Here is a 25,274-nt window from a genome sequence, read left to right as displayed (position 1 = left end):
GAGAACTGAGTCATCCAGAAGCCTCCAGCCCTTGGGCACCAGGCAAGAGCCTCATCTTCCCTAAGAGGCACTAGACACACTGCTTCACTCCTCCCTGCTGTCTGTCCTGGGCCCATGGGCTGCAATGCCCAGCCCCCTTCCTCTCACTTACAAAGCTCCTGGTGCCCCAGCAATGTCTGGAATCTCACCCACTGCTCTTAATGCAGCCTAAAATACCCTTGCCTCTGATGGTCCACAGCCTGGATGATGCAGCAGCAACCTTGAGGATGTGCCAAGGCCTGAGCCCATGGGGCACTCTGAAGCTATCACTAACACTAGTTTCAATGGACCAGCTGCATGGGGTATGGCACCTATCAGAGTTCTTCAGCCCTGAAAGATTCTTGCTGCTTTAATATCTTTTGAAAGTTTTTTTCAAAGCACAGTGGGCCAGACTCTCTCCTGTGCTGGTCCTAAGCTTGGCCCAGGGCCTGGGTAAAAGGGGGCAGAGGGGGCTCTACTCCTGGCCGCTGAGGGCCACTGTGGAAGGCAGGAATTGCTAGGGCACAATGGTGGTGATGGAAGGATTGGTGAAATGTCCTAGAGGGGTTTCCAAAATTAAGGGTCCAGCTGGGTGAAGGGGCTAGACTGGCTCCAGGCTAAGAGGAGGGTAGGGATGAATCCCTCAGCCCTGCAGTCTCTCTTTGGGAGATGAAGTGGCCTGATAGTAACAGAGAGAGTTGTATTACACAGCATTTAAATTGCAAGGGGAACAGTGCAGGAGGCTGGGTTTAGCCCTTTCCTTGCTGGGTCTGCAAGCTTATTGCTACAGAAAACTGCACATGGGAATGTGGACCTAACTGGCCAGAGCCTTAAAAGGCAGGGTAGATTTGCACCTTCTAGATTAACTAAAGTATATATTTATATAGCACACGCTTTCATGGGCTAGAGCTCACTTCAGACGCCTTAAAAGCCAGAGTGATGAGGACCAGCCCTTCTTCATTCCCCAGTCAGGTAGAAATGTCAAAGCAGAGGGAGGATTGTGGGGACTGTTATATTAGAGGCTTTATCTGCAGTCCTTCAATCTCAGGCTTTTAACCCTTCTACAACCCATCATGTGACAGTGCCCTTTTTATCTGCTGCTGCAGGGCCAGCCCCGGGTGGTACACAGCAGCACAACACATTGTCTCTTGTGTAGGTGCCACACAAATAACGGCCATTGTATTCACTGCAAGGAAGCTGCCTTTGATATTCTGGATCAGGAGGAGAGTATTGGGCCTGCCAGAGGGCCCAGCCCTGGGGTCTGGGCACAGCAGCATTTATAGCAGGACTTGCTAAGGCTTCCCACTGCCCCGCTTACCTCTCATCCCCCAGTTGACGGCATTTGTGCTGTCATAGTGGAAAAGTTCAGCACTGGGAGGCTGCAAGAGAAATGGGAACGTACAGGGAGTCAGCAGAAGGGGATTTGATACAGAGGCTTAGCCCCTGTAGGGGTCTTTCTATCTGGGGATCTCAGGTGCTTTAAAAATCTTAGTTAACCAATCGACCTAGTACCCTCCACAGTGGTATGGAATATGGGGAAGCTGAAGCACAGGGTGGTGATGTGACTTTCCAAAGTCACAGTGTGAGTCAATGGCAGGACCAGAACCCAGGTCTCCTTCCTCCCAGCCCCCTGCAGTGATCACAGGCTATTTCTTCAGCCTTTGCTATGTGCTAAAATGCCATACTGGAAAGTGCACACATTCCCCACACCCCAAGCGGAGACCAGATCCTCCAAGATCTGAACTCCACGATTACCAAGGGATTTTTGCCACAGCTAAATCCCGTGGATTGGATGGCACTTTTTTGGCCTCAATCCCCCAGTTGGAATCCACACAGAAATACTCCCGGGGATCTCTCCCTGTGTCTCAGTGGAGGATGCAGGGCCTGGCAGCAGGGCAAGGACAAGGGAATGAAGGTACCTGTAGAGAACCACTCCCTTTCCCTCCAGTCCTGAGGATCCTCAACTTCAGCAGGAGGGTTTGGAAGCCAGGCACAAACGGGAGGTCATCCCCATGAGGCCACTGGCCTCCTGAGAACTGCTCCGGGCCCCATGCCAAAGGAATTCATGTCCCAGATACTCCCCCTGCAGTAATATGCTAGAGCACTGGCCCTTGCCAGGTGGGCACACTTACCCGATGCAGCCCGTTCCGTCTGTAGGCAGGAAGAGACGCAGATTTAGAAATGAGGGGATCTGGAAAGAAGAAAACAAGCTGCACACCCCAACAAGCAGGGCCTGCCCCAGACAGAGCACAGGCTGAACCACAAACTGCTCCCTGCTTCACGTGCCCCAGGGATCCTACCCTATCCTCTCTCCTTCCCTCCATACCCTCTCAGTCTCCCCCCATGAGAGAAACATGCTTTTTCCTCACATTTCAACCCCCCATCTCCTTTGCTCCACCCCCCTACCACCGTGTCACCCTGCTCAGTTCGGTGCACCCCAAGTGACAATGGCTGTCTGGAGTTCCCCTCCTCTGATTCCACCCTCTGGCCCAGCTACCACTCTTGTGTGCCACTGAAACGATGACTGCTGATGTCTCCAGTGACCCTCTTCTCTGCTCAGGAGCAACACTCCATTATCATGCTCCTTATCCTGTCCACTGCCTTTGACACCCTTCATCCTGCCCTTCCTCCTGGTTTCAGTCCTTCCTTGGCTTTGGTGTCTCTACCCTCACTACCCCCCTCCATCCTTCTTGTCTCCTTGTATCTTTCTGTGGGTATTCCCAAGGGCTCTGTCACCTTCTCAGAGTTATCCCATCTGCAAACATGCATTTAATTGCCATATCCATGAAGAAGACTCACACACCTCCATCTCTGCTCCAGACCTGCTTTCCATCTGTACTAAAATCTTGGTTTGTCTCTTAAACTTCTCTTCAAGGTTGTCTAGCATTCAGCTCAAATTCAACAGGGCTAAAGAATGGCTTAATCTTTTCTAGTCTCCTACCTTCTTTCTGAATCATTACTGTCTATAGCATCTTGTGGCCTGTTCCTCAGACCCATAGCTTATCTTCTACTCAAGCCTCATCCCGGGTGGTAGCATCCAGATTGTCCAAGTCTTGCTGAATCTTTCTGCATTAACATTGCTAAGAAATGTCTTTTCTGGTCCATCCATTCCCTCATCTCCAACCTTGATCACTGCCACCCTCTTCTCTGGCTTTGACAAACGCAGCCTTGGCCTGCTCAGGTCCAACATGCAGGATGCTGATGCTGGGGCCATTCTCACCCAGCACTTTGACCACAGTACTGGATCTTTGCATCCCTCCACTAGCTCTCCCTTTCTTGCTGAATGAAACCCCTGGCTTATCTTGATCTTCCAGGCTTTTCATGGCCTTTCCTACCCCATCTGTGTGTCTCATCTGTAACCAAGAGGCTCTGAAAGGGCTATGAAGCTGGTCTCTACCTCTGCTTATGTAATTGTCAAACTAGCTCAGAACTTTCTCCCCTGCTTTCTCTCCATCCTACATATATAAGATGAGCTCCACTCAGCCAAACCAGCTGATGAGCTTCCTCCAAGTCTGCTGAAGTCTTTCCCCTGTTGCCTACAGAAAACCTGGCAGTAGCTGGGATGCTGGAGCACTGCAGATCATTCTGGACATTGCTGTCTCACGGTCAACTTGCACTCCACAATTTGTCTGGCTTCATTTATCCTCTCTTGTCTTCTACTCTGATTGTGAGCTGTTTTGGGTGAGACCATCTTTCTGTTCTGTGTTTGTACACAAGGGCTCTTGACCCACATACAGGGCTCCTTGACACTTCAGTAATGCAGATACATGCATGACAATGCAAACAGGAAGGGGATATACAGGTTCTGGTCTGTGGCGGGCAGTTTTTCTGAGAATCCACAGGCATGTTAGAAAACAGAGAGTCACAGCTCTGTAAGGGTCTGTCTTGGACAAACAGGATCCGTGCAAGAGTCTCATGGACCCTTTCCTTGTTAGACTGTAGCCAACATGCCCTCAGCCCTCTGTATCACCCAATCTGCTCCTGCAAGGCCCAGGGAATTTCCCTCCCCAAGGTGGGGGGGACTAGATGCTTTCTGGAGCCTGTGGACTCAGTTCTCTAGCAAGGCTCCTAGTCCAACTTCCATTCCTGCTCTCACTCCCAGACCACTCCCTTGATGGTTTTGAAACATGGAGAAGCACTGAATGCAGGAGAGAGGGGAGATGCACTTACCGCTGTCTGCCAGATAATGTGCACGGGGAGCTGCAAGCAGAGGGAAAACTAATGGTTAGCACAGCTTGAAAGCACCGCCAAACCTGAGAGCCAGGTTTGTCCACCACACATCCACCATGTCCCTGCCTTCCTTGAGGTAGCCTGGCCCCTGAGGCTGTGTGTAGGATCCACCACTCACCCCTGTGCAAGCTCACACCCCACTCCACCCCACCCCACCCCAGGGCTTCTGTTCCCACTGCATGGATCCTGTACCCTTTATGGCATCTTCTGCTAGGGTCAAAAAGAGCAACTCCTAAAGCCTGGTGAATTAAGCCTCCCAGCCCCCAGCCTTGCACAGCCATTGCTGCGGGTCTCATTATGGAGCAAGGACTTGACCAGGCTGCTCAGGCAGTCAGTGACAGTGTCCCTGCTCTGACCATTGGACCAGGCTCTGCCCTATGCAGGCCTGTCATGCAGGAGCAAGACTGCCTCTGAGGTGAGGCAGCCGGGGCCCAGAGGGTGGAAGGAGAGTGCAGGGAGAGGCGTGGAGGATGGAGCAGTCTGGGGCACTGCCCAGCTGCCCCTTTGGCCCACAGCTCCTCTGGCCACAGAGGGGTCACCGAACCCACTGTGAATAGCAGCAGCCCCTGCAACCTCCTGGTTACTATTCACGGAGCTCACAGCAGTGGCACGGCACCTGCATGGGCGGGCACCACAGCAGCCTGGGGTCACCTCCATACCCCATCACCCACTCACTCAGCCTGGCCTAATCCAATTAGACCACTGGCTTGGAAAGCCACTAGCGGTGCCATCTGGTGGCCAGCATGTGCGATTGCAGGCATGTACTCAGCAGGCCTGAATCCCTCCACCCGAAGAAAATGGAAAAATGAAGGTGGCATCATCTCTGGGCCATCAAAGGTTAATGCAAAAACCTTTTGAGCTATTAGGGAGTTCTGGGAGATGCTATGGCCTGAACAGATGTGTGTAACAGTCACAGACACAAAGTGGAGGGGTTCCCATGGAAACTCAAAAATGCCTAGCATCTTGAACATACATTTGTCTTTATGTTTCTCAGGGAGGGGTTTCTAACTCACAGAAATCATTATGGATTCAATATGACATGACGCCTGGTCACCTCATGGGTTCTCCACCTTCTGGGAACACAGACGCAATGAAATGCCAATCAGAATAGAGGAGAAGGTGGGAAAGCCAGTGATTTGATATGAGACTCACCAGCTCATTTCACGTGGAGGCCACAGAGAAGACCTCTGTGGGAAGGATTCTTGGACTGCCAGTGATCCTTCCTCTCTTACACTGCTGGATCTGATACAGCCCAGGCAGACCTGGCCCCTGAAGCAATCTGTATCTCCTCCCCTACTCCAAAGGTCAGTGAATTCCCAACAAATTATGAGCCACAGACATTTTGCCTGGTGAGAGCTGGAAAGCCCCTCTCCCTCCCCCACTAGCACCACGGTCATGGCACTCCTTACAGCCGTTCAGAGAGCTCTCATAACCAGCTGTATGGAGGGCTTCTCTGCTGCTGGCTGAGCTGCGGGGCGGCGTCCAAGGATCAGCGTAAGAGTTGGATCGTGCCTTCATCTCCTCCTTCAGGATCAGCCTGCCAATGCCACTCTGGATCTAGGCACCAGAAAGACAGAAGGAAAGGAAGAAGCTTTATGTGGGGCAGAAAGGTGGCAGCAACAGCTGCTTTCCTCACCCCAAATCAGCTTCCCTCAGTTAGCACCGGCAGCATCACAGATGATGGTCACACATCATCTCCCAGTGAAAATGCACAATGCCACCAGCACTGGAATTGACTGGTTCTGCCCTGAGACCTGCAAGTCTATATGGTTGTCCCTTCCAATGTGACACACACACTGCAAAATTGAGGAGCTCTTGGTGTTTTATGGTGAGTGAAATTGGTTCCTCCATTCCCCAAGCAATGCCTGTTCTCTATGGCAGGGTCAGTTTCCCTCTCCAGGTACATTTCAGAGGTGGGGTACCTTATCCAAGTTCACTACATCTGCCAGTCCCTGCACCAGGAAAGGGAAAGAACATGGAGGGCTGGAAAGCATCCAGAGAGTGATCCCAAGCCTGGAATGCCTGGAGTCCAGCAGAAATCCCTTCTTGCAGGGTGTGGATGGGAACAGTCCCCACCCATTTGACAAAGGAAGGCACCACATTGTAACAATCACTGAATGAGATGCTGGATGGAGTCAGCCTGCCTCTGCCATGATTCTGGGCAAGGTATGTGACTTAAAATGGTTTCTAACAGCCAGCAGGCCTCTCCCCTCCTTTGGCTGAGGGCACTGAGAGAAGATGCCAAAGGATGGGGTGAAAGTGATGGAGACCCTGGCTCACCTTGTGCATCCCCCGGTCATACCCATCCTCTTCTCCTCCTGATGAGAACCTCCGGGCTCGGGGCACTGCAAGAAGGCACAGGGAAGAATCAGATGTGGCACGAGGATGGTTGCATACAAACAGGTCCCAAGTCTGGAAATAAATGGTAGTCACCCCAAGATTATGGCACTGAGGGCAGGGCCATGCTCAGCGTCATCGCTCTGCAGTCATTGCCCATCCCCTCCCAGGAAATGACCTCTGCTGAGGTTATTATTGGACTGTCAATGGTTTTGGCTGCACCTTTGACTTGGGCCCCAGGAGGTGGCATTACCTTTGGGGGAGCTCTGGAAAGACCAGTACTCTGACTCTGAATGGTAGTAGGGGTCTGGAGAGTAGGCAGGGCTGTATTTGGAGGACTGTGCAATGTCTTCACTGGTTTTGCTTTTCGTGGCTGCAGGCGGGTGGTCTGCAAGGGCAACAGGTACAGTGCAGCTTAGAGGGAAGCCTGAGTCCTGGAGTCACCACAGCCCTCCCAGGAAGATAGGCAGTCCCCTCCTACCCCCAGACCACTGCTAGGTGAGCTTCTATTGGGAGACAAACAGCAGCAACAGCATGATATGAAGCACAAACTGCTCCTGAAGAAGTGGGGGCTGATATCATTCCCCAAACCAGAGGGCACCAGGGCAGAGCTGTGAGTAGGGCAAGTCTGGTGGGTCCCACTCCACCTGGCCCTCCTCACACCCATCTGAGTTAATTACTAGACAGGACTCTGGCACATCCTCCCCTCTCTGCCCAGTGGCTTCCCAGCCCTTCCTCATTAGTGCATAGACAAAAGCCTACCCAGACTAGACACTAGCTGGTGGGACCTCACATCCCCCATCAGCTTATTTTACACCAGAGGCACAAAGAGACACAACTCAGCACTGGGCACTGAGAGGTGAAAGAACAAAACCTGCTGGCTCCTTGAACCCTGAGCCATGCTCACGGTGGCTCTGTGCAGAATGGACTGGAGCAGGAGCTCTCTAGGTCTGAAGGCTCTGCCTCTGCCTGCCACCAACCTTATAGCAGCAAGGGGAAGCAGAAATCCCAGTCCAGAGTCCACAACGGTGTTGGCTTGTGCCCTCTCCTGATTTTTGCTTAATCTGTAATGTGTACTCCACCCACTGAGGCTGAAGGGAGATGCTTCGGGAATACAGAGCAACAAAGGACTAGATAGGTCCTCTTGGGCCATCAAGTCCAGTGCCCTGGCCATCACCAGAAGAGAGGACCTTAGGGATATGGCAGCATGAGCAGATGCCCATGAGGGAAAGGACTGAGGAGGGAGCATGATCCCAGAAGGCATAATCTATAGGGATGGGGGAAGTGGATGTGGTGAGTTGCCTGCGTTGGCCATTGGAGCTGCGAGGGTGTGTGCGCCAGGGAGAGGAGCCAGAACATGAGCCCCATGCTTGCTATCACTGTCTCTTGCTAGCACCCTGCTCCCACGCTGCAAAGCTATAGTTTGCGGTGGCTCTGGGGCCGGCGTGCATGCCAGGGTACAGGCCCCCTCAGTTGGCTTCAGGCCAGTTGGCCAAATCTTTGAGGCTTCTGCTGTGCTGTTAAGAAAACAAAACGGTGGCCTGTTCTCTCATCCCCAGTGAGTGCATGAGGGCAGCATGTGCCCCCCGCCAGGCTTGGCCTATGATGAACCCAGGGAGATGGTGCCCAAGCCAACCCCCTGCATCTGAGACAGCTAAGAGCAAGCAGACCCCTTCGGTAACTAACCATGGCAGCCACAGAGAAGGCAGCAAAGGCAGCTACTTACAGTGCAGGGGGCGCAGACAGTCAGCAGGGGCAGTAGGGGAGCAAGGTGGACAGGAGAGAGGAGATTCAAGGGAGAGAGAAGGAGACACGGGGTTACTGATGCACAAGGAAAGCTGCTGCACCTCAGCAAATGGAAACAAACTGGGGATGTAGAAGGAGCCCTCCTCCACCAGCACCTGGCCTGTGACATCCCCCTCCCACACCCAGGCACTTCCCCAGTGACCCTTCACACACCTACCCACAGGCCAGCCCTGACACCTGCGTCTTGAGTATTGGCTCTTGTCCAGTCTGTGATGTCTGCAGGGGACAGTCTGAGTTTGGTCCCTAAATGTTCATGTGAAAGCTCGATTCCCTTTTCAGTTCCATCCATCCAGCTAAATTATGGTAGTGTCCCTACTGCTCAGTGTCTTTTACTGTCCTAGGCCTGCAGCCTCCTGCTGTCCCAGGCCTCCCTGCCCTCTGCTGTCACTGCCCTCCACTTTCTTGGCTTGCAGCCTCCTCACATCTTCACTGTTCCCTTCTCACCCCACTGCTGTGATGCCATCCCTCGCTCCTGACCTCCAGCCTTCCCACCTTGGGCGAGCTCTGAGCCCTAGTGACAAGTCTCCGTCCTTGGGATGACTGTGTGGTGGGGGCTGAATCCTGCTGCCCTAAAGTGAACAGCAGGTGCAGCAATCCTTGGGATCCTCCACCCACCTTGGGACCTGCCTCTTTGCTGATCTTGATCTCAGCCTTGACCTCAGCTCTAAAGTCCTACTCCTGAGGATGGGAAGCCCCAGCTCTGAGGTCAAAAGCCCCACTAGAAAATGCAGCCATGACCCTCCTAGTGCCTCCAGCCTTTCTTTCTGCTACTTGCTCTTCAGGTCCCTGCCCATAAGGTACTCACACGGTCCAATTCCCTGTTTTCCTGAACTAATCAAATCTCACTCCCAGGCAGGCATAATCTGTAGTAACCCCATCAAAGCCCCTGCAGCTACTGCTTGTTCCCAGCAAGGGGTCAGAAGGCAACATCTGGCCCCTCCTTTCAGCCCTGCTCTCCAGACACCAGGACTACTGAGCCACTGGCAACCACCCCACCACAGTCCCCACACGATACCGTGTCGCTTATAGATGGGAGGTTTCCGGTAGATGTTACTCTCTCCAGCAGCTGGCGGAAGAAGAAGAAAGAGAACAAAAAAGAGAGAGGAAGAGAAAACAGAGAAAGGAGGGTGAGCTCAGTGCAAGTTTGCAGGAGGCTGAGGTCGTGAGGCAGGAGAAGCAAATCCCATGTTGCTCATTTGTTGTATTTGGTATTGTTCATGACCATGGATCTTTAAGTAAAACAATGCACTCAAGTTCCAGGGAGCTGGACCAAGTGCCAGGTGGGGTTTTGAGATGGAGAGAAAAGGCCTCAAGCCTGCTTTGGAAGCTACGTGCCTAGATGCTATGGTGATGGGCACTATAGAAAACCCAATGGAAGAGAAGTAGAGTGTGTGCGTGTGCATGTGAGGACATGCAGCAAGCATGCTCGGTGGTAACATGCACTGTTGGGATGGCAGATGCTTCTCCTTGTGTCTCTTGGCATTGGGGCTTCCCAAACTTGTCTGGGAGAAGGGAAGGGGGCACATGTAGACCATGTCTGGTGGTCCCTCCCTGTCTGTCAGCCTCACAGACTGGGCTGTTACTGCTGGGTTTTCAGGAGTGGAACACTGTCTCAGGGGAGATGGAGCTCAGAAGAATCATCCACAAGCCACCAGAGAGCAGAACAAAACCAGCCAAAGCCTCTTTCAGCCAGAAAGAAAAAAGCAAGCCAGGAGAAGGAAGCTGCTTGGAGACTGTGCCTACAGCTACCGCCCCAGAGCTGGGCCTAGCCACCAGCTGGCAGAGCAGGGAGGGGGCCATCCATAAAAGACATCAGCAAGCGGTCCAGAGCTCCAGCACACTACTGTGCTTGAGGGGTAGCAGGATGGGGATGGGGCCAGGCAAGGCTGCTGCAGGGAGCCTGGAATCCCGCGTGTGTCTGTATAATTGATAACTGGCATCATCTGCGGCTGTGGGTAAAGCCAGAGAAAGTGGCTGTGGGGCAGCAGCTCTAATCCAGACCCACCATACTTCTACCAGGCCTGTGTGTGTGGCTGACTGCTTTAAAGATAGACATCAAAGTCTGGGGGACCTTGGTCCCAGAGTGTTACCACGAGGGGCTGCCCTGGAGATAAAAGCCAGGTGCCAAGTCAGGAGCTTGTGTTCCAAGCTTAGACCCTACAAACGTTTGGAGCATGGATCCAGCCAATCCCAAAAGTACCGTCAAGGGCTGGGGAGGAGAGAGGAGGAAGAGGAAGGGAAGAGTAGGTCAGAGGCCTCTAAAGCTCATTGTAGTGGGTTGGCTTTACAGGGACTTGAGAAATGGTTCAGCCTGTCATGGTGGCTGCAGTGGGGAGAGGATAGGCATCCCTTCCTCCTACTCCCTGTGTCTGGAGGGGGGATGGGTGCCCGTTTCCTTCCAGCCCCCCAAAGGCTGTGCATAGATGGGGGGAGGGCAGTGGGCCTTACCTGGTGGCCCCCTGGAGTCCCTTGTGGAGGGAAGTAGCCATCGGGCAAGCCCAGAAGACTCTGGGGGAAGGGAGCAGCGGGCCCTAGGGGGAGTATAAAATACATTGTGTGTAAAGAATGAATGTAGAAAAGCCCCTCAGACAAGCTTTGCCTTGTGATCCTCAAGGGAGGAAGGGCAAGAGGGATGGCAGTGGAGGGGGCAGGATCCTTGTAGGGAACTTGGCTTTGTGGAGAGCAGGGGGAGTGAGTGAGTGGGGACTTGCAGGGAAGTGAAGGGAATGCTGCAGGTCTGGTTTATGGATGGCCTCGCCCAGGGGATGTGTCCTATCGCTTACCGGCTCGAGGTAGGTAGTGGCGCTATTCATGCGAGACACACATACAGCACATGCAGGCATGCCACAGACACGGGGCTTCCCACAGGCCGGGGGGGCTCCAGAGCCTACCTGGAATGTGGAAATGCTTGGGAGCTTGGTAAGAGGTTGGAGTAGAAGACCTCACATCTAACTGGCTATAGTAGGGGGAGCTGCGCCCACTCTCTGTGCCTGGAAAGTACGGAGCGGAGGAAGCGGCAGTGACCGAGAGAACAGGAGGCAGAAGAAAAGTGGTGTTAAATGCAGCTGTGTTAGAAAGCAGCAAACCGCCAGTGAGCCAATGGCTGTGGTGGAAGTGAAGGTTTTCTATGCACCATCATGAAGGGAGAACTCAGGGAGGCAGAGGCGAATCCACAGGTGCCCACTGTTTATGGGCCTGGCCTGGCCCCATTCCAGGGGAACCAAACCCTGCCTAAGGTCTTTGTCCTTCTTGAGCAAAGGCAGAGTCTTCTGCCCTGCAGTAAAGGCTGTGCAAAGGGCTTATTGAAGGGGCAGGACCCTGCTGAGTGATAAATTGGGAAGCTGTAGGGCTGAGGTTTTGCTAGACTCCCTGGCTTTGGGTTTACCTGCCCATCCCCAGCATTCAGGGGATACTGCCCAACTGCACTCCAGTTCCTCACCCCCAACAAGCTAGGCCCAGGCTGTGTGTGTGTGTGTGTGTGTGTGCGTGCGTGTGCGTGTGCGTCTTTGCGCATGCATGTATGTGCATGCATGCATGTGTGGGGAGTTCACTTGCAGCCCATGCATTCCGAAACACCCAGCACTGCTCAAGATACAAACAGAGGAAACAATTTTCCTTCCACCCCTCATCTCTGTCATGGAGCTTTCCTCTTGGTTTTTCCATGGAGATAGGGAGAAGCTTTGAACAAGCTCCTTCTTGAAACAAAATGAAGCTCCCTTAGTCTGCCCCTTTGCCTCTCACCAGAGAAGAATTAGCTGACCTGTGCTGTGCATAAGCATCTCAAGGGAAACGAGTCACCCCATGGCCCTAACATCCTGACTTTAACTCATCTCTGTGCACAGTCAGGCTTGCCAATGGAACCCATACTGCTGGCAAAGGGATGTGCTGAGTTTGTGGAGGCCACAGGGAGAGGCCCATGTGTCCTTGTGACTGGTGTTGTGCTGGTCTCTGCCAGGGGCAGAAGGGATGACCTGAATGTAGTGGTGCCTTTGGTGTCCTTACCTGAGCGGTAGTAGTGAAATGGGGACCGTGGGATGGTGGGGGACATGCCCTGGCGGCTGTAGGTAGGGGAGTCAATGTAGCCTGGGCTGGAAGCTCGTCTCTGCCGTATGTCAATACTTTCATAGATGTCCTAGAAGAGCAAAAGAAGAGGTGAATAACAGGCCTGCAGGGTCCTAGGGCTAAAACACAGCAGAAGCAGGACAATGATGGTGTTTAGTGTCTCCTAAAGGGCTGATTGGGTATAGGGGGATGTGCATAGGGACAGAGAGAGAACCAGGTCACTTCACAGTCTTCCTTTTCCTCCAAGGGAATACCTCCTATCCCTTCAGTCATGCATGTACCTGGCAGCAAGGGCACCTCTCATCTCAGCTGGGAGCAAAAAGTCTATGTCATGGCAAGGGCATGTGTCCAAAGACATACGCTCTAACAGACAGAGGATGTGTTGGAATTGCTTGGCTGTGTATCGATTCCCTCTTTCCCAGCAGCACTGCCCCTTCTAAACATGCTAGGTCAAGGCCTGTCTTTGGGAACTGAAAGCTGTGGGGGGTCTGATCCTAGTGCACAGCACGTGTGGGTGGCTGGCAACAGCACTAAGTACAGACATATGGGCTGAGTGGGCGGTGGATAGTACAAAGCAGCAGATATCCAGCACTTGGAGATACATGCTCAGCTTGTGCCCATGGAAGTGCTGCTCTCCCAGCAGGCTGGGAGCTCAAAAGCAATGGCTCCACTGCATTCTTGTGCCTGCCCGCAGTGGAGCCTCTGGGAACAACCAGATTCCCCTGGCCTCCACAGCTGAACTGTTTGAAGAGCTCCCCATTCAGTCCTCTTATACCATGAAAAAAGGGGTCCTCCTTCTCCTCAAAAAGGCCCCTTCATTTCTGCTAGGGCAGGCTGGACACAGCTCTTTCCAGAGCTCATCAATGTCACTCTGAGACTCAACTGATGAGCCCATCACTGCTTGGTGGAAATGACAACACAGGGCTGTAAGGGACCCTTTGGGTCACTGAGTCCAGTCACCTGTGATCCCAGGCAACAAGGGGATTAATGGCTGTCTATAAAGTTTACAAGAACATCCATTCTGGTTCAGAGGAGAGAGAAGCACAGCTTTGTGCCCAGGGCAGCCACACAGCACCCAGAGCAGCACCAGCTCCAGCTGTGCCTATCAGAGTGGTCTGATCAGCAGTCACTGTGGCAATGGCTGTTCCCAGGGCTTCTGCCCTGTCTCCCCCGCTTCAGTTATGCTACCGCTCTGGCCTGTCCCACACACCACAGCCACAAAGCATGTTCTGTCAACCCGATGGCCCTTAGTACAAATGCACACACATACTCTATGATGTTCCAAAGGACAAGGGCAGGAGAGACAATGTCTCCACTCTCCTCTAGTCCACCCATGATGCACGGGCAGAGCAGACAGGCCTGTGCAGTTGACATTAAAATTTTTACCTGCACAAAACTACATCCACATAGTTCCAACTAGTTCAAGCAGGCCATATCCAACTCTGCAGTGAGTGCATTGACTTCTGGGGACTTACAAGGAAAAGAGCAAGAAGGCATTCAGCCAGCAGCTGTACTGATTTAAACTCCCACTGTTGGCACTAAGAGTCACCTTGGTCCAGTCAGGCCTCCATTTATAAATCTATTTAAACCCTGTCATCATAGTCCGAGAGGCGCTGGAGCACTGTGTAATTACCTGAGAATACGGAGACAGTGTTCCAAGGGACTGGAGGTGCCAGGAGGCCCAGGAGGGAGAGGAGACAGATCCCAAGGGAGAGAGGACAGGAGGCAGAGAAAGGGAGAGAGATGGGACATGATTAACAGGAGACATGACTGGCCAGGATCACAGAGCAGTTCATTTTCTCCATGTTACAGTCCACTTAGCAGAAGCGCAGTCTCATTAAAGCTGTCAGGCACTGAGCAGAGCTTGTAGAAGAGATGGCTCCATTGATGGGAAACAACTAGCAGCCTACCCCACTACCTCAGCCTGGTTCAAAGAATAGAGGGGGAGCACTGGTCCTGCCTGGTTACTGCTCCAGGGGATATGCCCAGTGGAGGAGACCGATGAAGCAAATGCTTTCTCCCCAGTCACCTGGGAAAGGGGAACAACAAGGGGGAGAGGGAGCCCCCAGATCAAACCCCTCCTGGAGTCCTCTGTGTTCAGAGTACCCTGGGCTGCACACTTGCATCAAGGCTCCAAGTATGATGTTCCATCAAGGAGGGTCCTGTTTCTGTCCACACTGGCACCTAAGGTCAAAGGGGACTTCTCTGGATTCAGTTTCAACCTGAGGTTAAGGCTGATGTTGTAACAGCCACGGGGTGTGCAGTAAGGGGCAACACCCAGAGGGTGAGAAAGGGGAACAGTGGACTGAACCTGAGAAGCTCTATGAGGTCTCAGAGGTACTAACAAGGCTCCTCACAGGTGCTTCCCTGGGAGCTGAGGAAGCATGTGCAGCAAGACACACCTAGGGCAGGAGATGCCAAAACCTCCAGGGCTCTTCATAGCAGGCTGGAGAGGCACCTGACCTAGAGGAGCTTCCCGTGCTACCTTCCAGCTGCAGTCTCCATGATCAGCCCCCAAGCATTGGAGGTCTGGGCCACTGCAGGCCAGCTCTGCCTGCAGCACAATCCCCACACAGCACTTGGCATTCTCTGTTTAGGGGAGGATCATTTCCACTCACATGTGGATCCAGTCCACAGATCCTCACGGGGCGCCAAGCTACAGAATGAAAGTGTCAAGGCAGTGGTCACTGTCTATTATGCTCACAGACTGACCATTACTGGACAGCAGACAGACAGCCCCCAGCGAGGGGGCAGAGATGCAAGGCAGCTGGGGTCTACCCTTAGTCTCCCAGGTCTTGTGCTTATCCCAGTCAATGGCCTGATTCGCTCTTTGCCTATATCAATGTTATGCCAGACAAATGTCGACACCTTCATTGGGATACACTTTGATTTACCTGTAAGAGAAGAATCAGGCCTGCTACATCTTGGTTCCTTGATCTGAGCCCAGGAGGAGGCAGACTGAACCCTCATGACCTGGCAAGAGCCTCTGAAGCTCTGCTGCGAGGCACAGTCACTGCTCCCCTGTTGGCATTGAGGTCATGGACCACTAAGGGGCCTGGACAAAGCAAGGCTGGACAACTGGCATGTGAGGAACCGTGACTCCACTCTACCTGGGAGATTTCAGGGCATTTATGGGTAGCAGTTACAAAGGCCACTTCCAGAACCAACTCAAAGGGCCCAGTCCTGCCCTCAGTGCCTGCTGATCCTAGTGGGAATTGTGGACACAGGATCAGGACCCTGGTCAAGTCCTCTTTTCTCCCCTCCTTCCCATTTAGCTAAGGGTGAAATTGCCTAGTAGCCCCAGCTTGTACCAGGAGGTGAGGCAGGGGCTGCTCCATCCTAGGTGTTGCCTCAGCATCACTCCATAAAGTGCTTCCTAGTGATCCCACAGACATGGCAGGCACCAGGCCCCTCCATCTGCATTCTCCCCATCAGAAGAGGAAGCAGCAGATATTGGCTGTCCTACCCCGTCCCTGGCCATCTTGTTCTCTCTCATTTAGAACTGGGCACCTTGGGAAAAATAACTGCAGGGAAAATAGGTGTCAGCTCCTTAACAGCCAGCTTTTCAGCAGTGCCATTGGTGCATAAGGAGCTCAGCCAGGCACAGAATGACCCTGCTGGAGATCTGCCCATTCCCCATCCTGGGATGGGGCTGGTTATAGGGCTTCCCTTCACTCATTTCATGGCCTGAAATGCCCTGGGATGCAGCTGAAGAAATTCCCTGGAGAAGTCATTCCTACAGGGAGCCCTTCCTCTCCACACCCTGTCAGTTGCTAAGTGCTATCTATGCTTATCCTAAATGGCTTCTCCCAGCTCAGCCAGAGCCATAGCTGATCCAGATTGTAATTGTCTGATGCTGTAGCTGATTTCTGGCTTTCCTTCATCTGAGCCACAGTAGCACAGGTTGTCACCAAAGTTGTTCCATCTGGGCCAGTTACCAGATGACAGATCCTCATCAGAGATATCCAAGGTGAAATCCTTCTGTTTTCACTAGGTATAAATCTGAAGTGACCCCATTAAAATCAGCAGAGTTATTTCAGATTTAGATCTGCTGAACCACATTTATCTGTGTCCCCCACCACCTCAGTCCTTGCTAGACTCTGAGGCCCTCTTTGGGCATGCGGAGACTCAGTACCTCCCCATAGCTATATCTCTCCAGCGTCTCATCCGATGTGTATCTGTGATAGGGCTCGTAGGAAATGAGGTCAGGACGCTGCACCTCGTAGATGGCTTTAATCTTGGGAAGAGCTGCCAGGTCTTTGTAATTAAGGATCTCATTATCCACTTTAGCCTGAGGAAAGGGAGAGATGGAGACAGAGACAGAGAGAAAGATAAGGAGAAAGGGAGGAAGAAGGGGGAGGCTGGAATACACAGTGTGAGGCTAACAGACCAAAAAGAACCAGTGTGCAACCACAGCGAAGGGGGAAGGTCAGGAGATGTCTTCACAAGAAGCCATAAGTTCTCCCAGGAGAGAAAAGAGGCACCAGTAGGAAAGGGGCTGGAAGGGTAATGGTGGTGAACAGCTGTGAAATACTCTTGTCTTCAGAGGTCCTGCTGAGGCTAGGAGCTCCCCATAGCCCAAAGACTGGCCTGACCTCATGGGTGCTCCTTGCACTGCAGGCTGGAACTGGGAACTCTGCTCCCAGTTCTGAAAAGACATCTAATCTGCCCTCACCAGGGCATGCATAATGCCACTCCCCCAGCACACCAGAGACTCGAGGAGGGGGGCATAGTCACCATGCTCTTTCTCCACCAGCAGACCTGTACTTACGCAGATGACTCTGTTGGGGGAACCAATACTGGAACCAGGGGGTGAGATGGAGGTTTCTGATGTTCTTCTGTGCTGTGTGAACATGAAGGAACAAAGTAGATCAGAGGTCAAGTGATCTGTGGCCTTCACTCATACCACGAAGACAGGAGAGGGCAAAGAGACAAGGCCATTCTTGAGGTAAGGAGTCAATGGAGTCAATTTTGCCCAACATCTGATGACAGGACACTAAGAGGGCACTCCCAAGTCTCTGTGAGCATGCATGTGCACACGCGCGCACACACACACACACGTACACACACACACACTGGAACTATACTTTGCAGTCATATCCTGGAATGCGACTGTGAAGCTGTCACTGACAGTGCGGGGAACTGCGGGACTGTTCTGGCTGATTTCCTGTGTCTGGAAAGGTAGGAGGGCAGACAGCTTTGATGGACCATCTGGTGACTGCACCCCTGGCCTGGAGCATTTCTGCATTGTGTGTTTACTGTTTAAAAAGTGGGAACCAATAAACAAGATACTAAACTCAAATGAAAACCTGCCAAAGCACTGAGCCTGGCTGGGCTTTCTGCTGGGAGGATCTCAGTCTTCTCAACAGTGCCTCCTGAAGACAGTTATGGAGCAACCACTGGCCTCCAAATGGAGGCCTGTCAATGATTTCCTGTGGGCAGAAGGATGGTGGCTGCAACATGGAGTCTCTGAAGGAAGACAGGGCATCCTGCAGGTTATGACTGGGTTGCAGAGTGCCCTTGCCATGGGAAGCAGGAGGCTGAGAGTGTGCTGACACTTGGACCAGACTCTTGTGGTAAGTTTGGTGCAAAGAGTGGCTCTTGATTTGCATGCCACCCTCACAACTCATCTCCAGACATGTGCTAGACCCCCCAGGGCAGTGTCAGGGGTATTTGTCTGTGACCCTGCACTGTACCCCGCTGCCCCCTCACCTCTCACAGATACCCCTTCATGCACTGTTAATGTTCCAACTTACCTTCAGTTTCTTCTCTGCTCTTGCTGCCTGTTTACAGATGGGGTGCCACACTTCAGAGCCTGAAACCCAGCACAGCACAGGGTCAGCAGTTTCTAGCTCTCCAGGGGACAGCCCTAACTATCACTAGCAGCTGGAGCCAGACTTACCCCCATCACTCCCTTCAGTCCTGACCAGCAGCCTTGCCCTGAACCTCCACACATCTCAGTTTTGCCCTAAACTGCCCTGCTGTTCTAGCCCTGGGCCCCTCCTAGTGCTGATCTGCTGTGCTAGTTCTTGGGAGCATTGAGTTGCATGTCATGCATTGTTTAGCCTGTAAGCTGTGGGGGGCAAGGCCTGTGTCTCATGCAGTGCCAGGCACACTGTCAGCACCCAACAATGAATGATGGTGAGAATGGGCCTTTGAGGCCAGCGTGGGACCAGCAAATTCCTCTGGCCTGCAACGTAAATGCGGCTTATACCCAGGCACCATCCAGACCTTGCACTGGGGCTTCCCAGAAGGGACTGCCTTTTGAATAAGAATTTTGTCTGCTGCATCACAGGCAGCTCTCCAATCCCAGTACCCAGTATGTCACCATGCCTGCTCCCTGCACTAGGTGGGAGTGCCAGCCATGCTGCAGTCTGCTCTTCCCGGAGTAATAGAGACTCTTGAACTCATGCCTTGGCTTGTGTGGCTGAAAGCTCACCCATAACATAAACCCATGCCCACCCACTCTGGAACTGAGCAGCAGAGCATCAACTGGGAATGCAGCTTGGGCACATCCCCCTTGCAGCTCCTCTGATGCTCACCTCCCAGTCCGGGAATAAACTGTGAACTGTCAAAGCCAGAAAACCAGCCCCTGTCCTTCCCTGCCCTCCCTCCACCCACCTTTGGGTGGCACCTGGTGGGCCCAGTGCCCTGCAGTGACGCTGGGCTGTCACAGGCCACATGCTGGGAGAGACAGCCAGGTGCACAGCCCTTAGATCACGCCTCTGCCTCCCCCACCAAAGTGACAGGGCCTCTGCCAGGACCACGCCAGCTGACAGTTCAGTGTGACACTAATGGCACAGCCACGCCCCAGCGCTAAGCGCACAGAGGAGTCTGTCAGTCCCCAGCAGAGGGCTCCTGCCATGAATCCTGCGGTGCGAGGGCGGGAGGCACCCAGCCCTGCAATTACCCCTGCGAATCCACATCGGTAATTAATGACTCAGGGCAACAGGCAACTGCAGGTTAGCAAAGAGAAAACAAACCCTCCCTCTGAGCTCGAAATAGCCCCACAGGCAGCTCTAGGCAGGGCTGAGATCCTTCAAAGGCCTGTTCATTTGTTTCTTTCTAACCCAAATACCCATAATGAAAGCCTCAGTCTCTTCAGGGCTATACTCAGTACAACCAGGAAAGAGAGGGAGGTTAGTTTTCTGGTTAAGGATCTAGAGTGGGGCCTGAGACATCAGGGTTCAGACACCAACCCCGTCACAGACCCACTAAGACAGATGGGGCACATCCTGGGTGTTGATTGTCCACATTTGCTTCTGAAGTTGGGAACCCAAATCTGGCCGTTACTTTTGAGACCATTAGGCTTATTCACTCTGTACTTCAGCTTACCTTTCTATGAAATGCGGCTTTTTTGTTCCTGACTTGCCCTCACAGGCTCATTCTATGAAATGCTTTGCATTGCTGGATGTCACAGACATTCCTGGACAGACACGATGTGGTTCTTCAGCCATAGGTGGGAATTCCTGGTATGTATGTCTACTGCACCCTGGCAGCACTCATGAGGTTCACATGCAGTGTGTGAGGGCATTGCTGAAAATGACTTTGAGTAAGGAAGAAGTTGGCCAAGAGGAATAACATTTCCTCTAGTAAAATGTCTCTGAGAGGTCCTTACTGTTCTCACAGCTTTTGCTGGCTTACTGAACTGGAAGTGGAGGAGAGTGGTGATGAGCACGGGCTCTGCCTGGGCCTGGATAGGCTGCTCCTTCCTCACCAGGAGCAACATTTTGTCTAAAGAGATAACCGCCAAGTGTCACTGGGAGACTGCTTGTGTGCCTGGAGATAGCAGCACCTCTGCACTGCTGGACTTCAGGCATAGTGAGGAGGGAGCAATAGCCTATAACTGAGCAGTCTGTGGGGTGAAGAGGTCTAATCTCCAGGGAAGAAATCCAGGCAGGAGATTCTCTGACATATTATGAACACAAACAACCTGCATGATCCACACCTGAGCTACCCATTAGCTGGGCCTGGGCCTAGTGGTATAGCCACAGCATAGGGCACTTCCTATGTTACCACAGGCATTGCAGTTTCCTCCACTCATGGAGTGAGGAGACTTCCCTGCCTCCCTGCACTGCATATTTAAACCACAGCTTCAGTGACCATCTGCCAGGGGAGCCTAGCACATGGTTGTGCTCCCACTCCTGACATGCCCTGGGATCAGCAGATTGCCACACGGAGACAGTGTTCATGGCCAGCATGTCCATACCTGTGAGATACATCTCCTCCCCTTCTGTGAACATCTGGTGGCAGCGGACACATCTGGCACAGGTTGGGTGGTAATGTTTCCCTCCTGCCTGCAACAAGCAGAGAAATCAGGCATCTAAATGGGCAGAAATTGCTGAGCTGCTTTTTCTGCTGTTCTCCTGGGTCTGAGCTGCCCAGTATCCTTCACACTTCTCACAGGAAAGAAGGAAATGGCAAAGTAGAGCAAAGGGCCTTGACAAGTGACCACACAAGTTGACCTAGCCCCAGGGATGTTTGGGAACTATCATCCTCCTAACCATGATGCATGAAGGGAACCAGAGCCCCAGGTCCCATTTCCTCCAATCAACCCATTCATAAGGTACTCGGGTAGTGTGCACCATTGCCAAACCAGTCTGCAGCCTTCCGCACTCGCTTGGCATTGTAGGAAGTGACCATCCACAAAACAGGACTGCAGAAAATCAGGGCCAGCAAGCTCAAATCCGACTAACTAGCCACTCCAGACTTCAAATCTTGACTTTGGCAAGTGTAGTGAGTAACTGGTAATGACTTATTCTTCAGCTACCGCATGTAGGGAGGGATCCAGGGGCTTCCTTGAGGGGTCAGAGATTTCATGTGGGGATTGGTGGAGCTTCCTAAGCACTGCAGCCATCTTTCCCAGTGTGTCTCAACATAGCACTCCTTTGGTGCTGCAGGGATGTTTTGTGTGTCCAACTTCCCAAAGTATCTTCCTTGTATCTGTCACCTGTCCAGCCCCAAGGGGGCTGCACTAAGGGGTCACAGCTATGACCTATCAAACGAAAGCCACAGGCTTCTATTTTGCAAACCAACCCTGGGATTTTGACTACCTTCTGAAAGCAAGCAGGCATCTCACAGTACAGAGGGAACCCAAGGCTTCACTTCACAGCCCCCCTTACCACAGGAAAGCCAAGGTGATTCCCACTTGATTATTTCTCCCCTGCCCTCATTTCTCAAGACTCTTCCACCAGAGAAACTTTCCTGCCCCCTTCTGTGCCGACCGTGCCCAAACTTCAGCTGCAGCAACCTGCTATTTCCCCAGTGGCACACTGCTGGGCTGTTCCCCTTGCCCTTTGACAAAGATAATAGGTTTAATTGGTAGCTTGTTTCCACTCAATGTGTCTGTTAGAATTTCAATTACAGGCTCGTTTTCTGGGCGCTGGAGCTCACAGGCCGCAGTTGGCTCCAGGCAGCACTGAAACCCGGTCTGTGCTGTACAGTGCGTAACCCCTGAGGGACATTTTATGATAATAATATAAGAGGGTGAAGGATTATTTAAAGCTGTTAAGGGAATGAAGGATGGGGAGGAGTCTGCAATTTTCTAGGGGCACAGTTAACTTGGATACAGTATCAGTCTGAACCTGGGAGAGTCCAGGGGAAAAGGGAATCATTTGCTACAAGGGGGGGATCAAGAAGAGGACTAGTGAGATTATGAATGGGGAACTACTAATCACACGCAGAGCTTTTCATGGCACCGGCTTAGGCTATGGCCTCCTGAGGGGAGAAGCAACGCTTGAGGCATAAGCCTAGAACACGTCATACCCGGGCAGCTGCAGGCTGTGCACTGACAGGCAGGCATCTGAGAGCGTGAGAAAATTGCCCGTGATTCATCTGGGGTAAATTTGTTACTGTTTGGGGTGGGGATACATCACTTCAGCATCATGTGCTTGCATCTTTTTTAGCCTGTGGCAAAACAAGCTGTCCTGATGTAACCCATTTGTGTGCCCATGGCCCTACCTGGGAATGCGTTCCCACTCAATGACTCCTAGTTGCTCTGCAAGAAATCAGAGGGTGATACAGCACTGCTTGGCTGTCCCTGCATGACAGACTCACCCGTGTGCCACATAGACCAACCTCTCCTCAGCAGGGGAAGATCAGTAAGTGTTGGCAAGAGCCATGTACGGGAAGCACACTCTGCTGCTGTTCGCACCGCCTGCAATCCATGGAGCTCAGTGGGTGCGAATGCACATGGAGCATCCATTTCTTATCTATATCACGTTCACTCCCAAAGAAAAAGACAGGTAGAAAAGCCACTTGTAGGACTCACTGGGGAGGACGATCCCACACTCACAAAGCAAAAGAACTAACAGCTTGCTCTAGTTTTCATCGAAGTTTGTGAGACTTTCCATTGACTTCAGTGGGAATTGGTTCAATCCCTAAGAAAACAAGGATAATGTATGCCCCTGATGAGATTCCACCACAAGGATTTTGTGGTCAGTATATCACATTTAAGCATATTGCAAATTGGAAACAATCTCTTCAGTTGTTCCCAGATTATACACGCTCTCAGCCTGTCCCACTTCTGAAACCACAAATCTACCCCTTTGGATCTGCCTACAGCTTGAGCTGCATTTCCCATTGTCCCTAAAGACAGCTCAGTTTACTCCAGGCACTTTGCAGGGGATGATGGGAGGTTGGGAGGTGGGCATAATTCATCTGTGCAGATGCAAGAAATACAGTCAAAGAAGGCCAAGGTACTCACCATCTAAACACTGGTCATACCATGCTGACCACACCTTTGGCTGCTGCAGTGCTATTCCACCATGCCCCCTCCATGACAACAGATCACAATGATGGAGCTTTAGATAGTGATCACAACCCAGGGTGTAAATAAATCATTTGAGACATCAGCAACCATAGCAACTCCCTCAATATTTCCTAATGACAATTTTCAACCAGGGATTGGACCTCAAAGTGCTAATCCCTGTAGCCCATGGAGTTTGCCCAGGGAGTTCGACTGTAGAAGGATCAGGCTGTAATTATCTACAGGTAGACAGGTATGACATCAGCTGATAATAGGCCATCCTTTGATGATGACCCTGTGGTGGTGTCAAAAGAGCTGGCATCACAGAGGAAATGAGGCAGCTAATCCCATTGAATGGAGCTGAATTTTTACAGGCTTTGAAAACATTAGGGGATCAAATGCCTGTCATTTCAGGTGTTTCCATCTGTAGATAGTTTCATAGTTTCATAGTAGCTAGAGTCGGAAGGGACCTAGGTAGATCATCTAGTCCGACCCCCTGCCTTAGCAGGAAAGAGCACCGGGGTCAGATGACCCCGGCAAGGTGCTCATCTAACTTCCTTTTAAAAATCCCCAGGCTAGGAGCCTGCACCACTTCCCCTGGAAGCTGGTTCCAGGCCCTAGCCACCCTGACTGTGAAGTAGCGCCTCCTAATATCTAATCTAAACTTACCCTCCGCCAGTTTGTGACCGTTATTCCTGGTCACTCCTGGCAGCACACGGGGGAACAGGGACTCCCCCAATACCTGCTGATCCCCCCTGACCAGTTTGTAGCAGGCCACAAGGTCCCCCCTTAGCCTTCTCTTGTGGAGGCTAAACAGGTTCAGGTCCCGTAGCCTATCCTCATAAGGCCTGCCCTGCTGACCCCTGATCATACGAGTGGCCCTCCTCTGAACTCTTTCCATATTGTCCACGTCCCTCTTGAAGTGTGGCGCCCAGAACTGGACGCAGTACTCCAGCTGCGGCCTGACCAGTGCCGCATAGAGGGGGAGGATCACCTCCCTGGACCTGCTCGAGATGCATCTGTGGATGCATGACAGGGTACGGTTGGCCTTCTTGACTGCCTCCCCACACTGCCGGCCCATGTTCATCGTGGAGTCAATGACGACTCCAAGATCCTTTTCCGTCTCCGTGCTGGCAAGAGGAGAGTTCCCCAACCTGTAAGTGTGGTGCCGGTTCTTCCTCCCCATGTGCAACACCTTGCACTTATCAGTGTTAAACCCCATCTTATTCTCATCCGCCCACCGTTGCAACCTGTCAAGGTCAGCTTGTAGCCTACTGCACCCTTCTAGTGCACCCACATCCCCCCACATCTTAGTGTCATCAGCAAACTTGAACAGGGTGCTTTCTACCCCCTCATCCAAGTCACTGATGAAGATGTTGAACAGTGCAGGCCCGAGGACCGAGCCCTGCGGAACCCCACTGCCCACGTCCTTCCAGGTCGAGAAGAACCCATCCACTACCACCCTCTGGGTGCGGCCCTCCAACCAGTTGGCGACCCATTTGACCGTGTGGGCATCGACACCACAGTCTCCCAGCTTTTTGATGAGGACAGGGTGAGAGACAGATGCCTGAAGTCATCTAAAATTACAGACACCCTTTGAAAATTATGACCTAATCTCTTCTTTGTCAAGGCCAGGGAAGGTCACAAAGGAGATGAGTTTGGAGTTCTGATCTTCTCAGGTAATAGATGATTTCTATAGCTCAAAACCTTCCACATTCTGGCTCATTGGCTACTACTATACAGGAGAAATGTAGGACTGCTATGACAGAGTGACACATTTAAGGACAGATGCATGCTGGAACAGCTGGGGCAGGGTGGGCTAGAAGAGGACATGCCCTGGTCAAACTGGGTTAGACCCCAAGATGGGAACGGAAAAGGAGAATGCAGTTTGGGATTGAGACAGCTGTGCTGTGTGGGATCACAGGACTGACAAAGGCTGGAAACCTGCAGGTCATTTGTCTGGGAGTACCTACACTGCACCCCACAATACAAACCATCTCCACTGAAATACTGCCCTCAGAAAAAAGAAGCCTCCTTTCCTCTTCAAGGAGAGGAAATTACACTTCAGAACCAG

General features: G+C 52.3%; 1 protein-coding gene across 4 annotated transcripts in view; it reads right to left on the bottom strand.

Moving 5' to 3' along the window:
- ABLIM3 (actin binding LIM protein family member 3) overlaps positions 1-25,274 on the bottom strand; it is a 103,345-nt gene that overhangs the window by 4,476 nt on the left and 73,595 nt on the right. The window contains exons 8-21 of one of the 4 annotated variants that reach the window (XM_090064871.1): positions 20,663-20,750; positions 18,210-18,268; positions 17,225-17,296; positions 16,589-16,744; positions 14,087-14,116; positions 12,394-12,523; positions 11,283-11,381; positions 9,407-9,457; positions 6,839-6,973; positions 6,529-6,593; positions 5,658-5,805; positions 4,189-4,218; positions 2,151-2,209; positions 1,337-1,397 (exon numbers count right to left, since the gene is read on the bottom strand). In XM_090064871.1, the coding sequence (XP_089920997.1) occupies positions 1,337-1,397; positions 2,151-2,209; positions 4,189-4,218; positions 5,658-5,805; positions 6,529-6,593; positions 6,839-6,973; positions 9,407-9,457; positions 11,283-11,381; positions 12,394-12,523; positions 14,087-14,116; positions 16,589-16,744; positions 17,225-17,296; positions 18,210-18,268; positions 20,663-20,750 (1,183 nt within the window). The remainder of the gene's footprint in view (positions 1-1,336; positions 1,398-2,150; positions 2,210-4,188; positions 4,219-5,657; positions 5,806-6,528; positions 6,594-6,838; positions 6,974-9,406; positions 9,458-11,282; positions 11,382-12,393; positions 12,524-14,086; positions 14,117-16,588; positions 16,745-17,224; positions 17,297-18,209; positions 18,269-20,662; positions 20,751-25,274) is intronic. The other 3 variants (XM_090064867.1, XM_090064868.1, XM_090064870.1) reach the window with 3 other exon arrangements.

This window comes from Crocodylus siamensis, chromosome 10 (genome assembly GCF_052110815.1).
Source record: "Crocodylus siamensis isolate JL-2025a chromosome 10, ASM5211081v1, whole genome shotgun sequence".
In the NCBI taxonomy this organism is placed as follows: Eukaryota; Metazoa; Chordata; order Crocodylia; family Crocodylidae; genus Crocodylus; species Crocodylus siamensis.
This window is presented reverse-complemented; position numbering and strand designations above follow the sequence as displayed.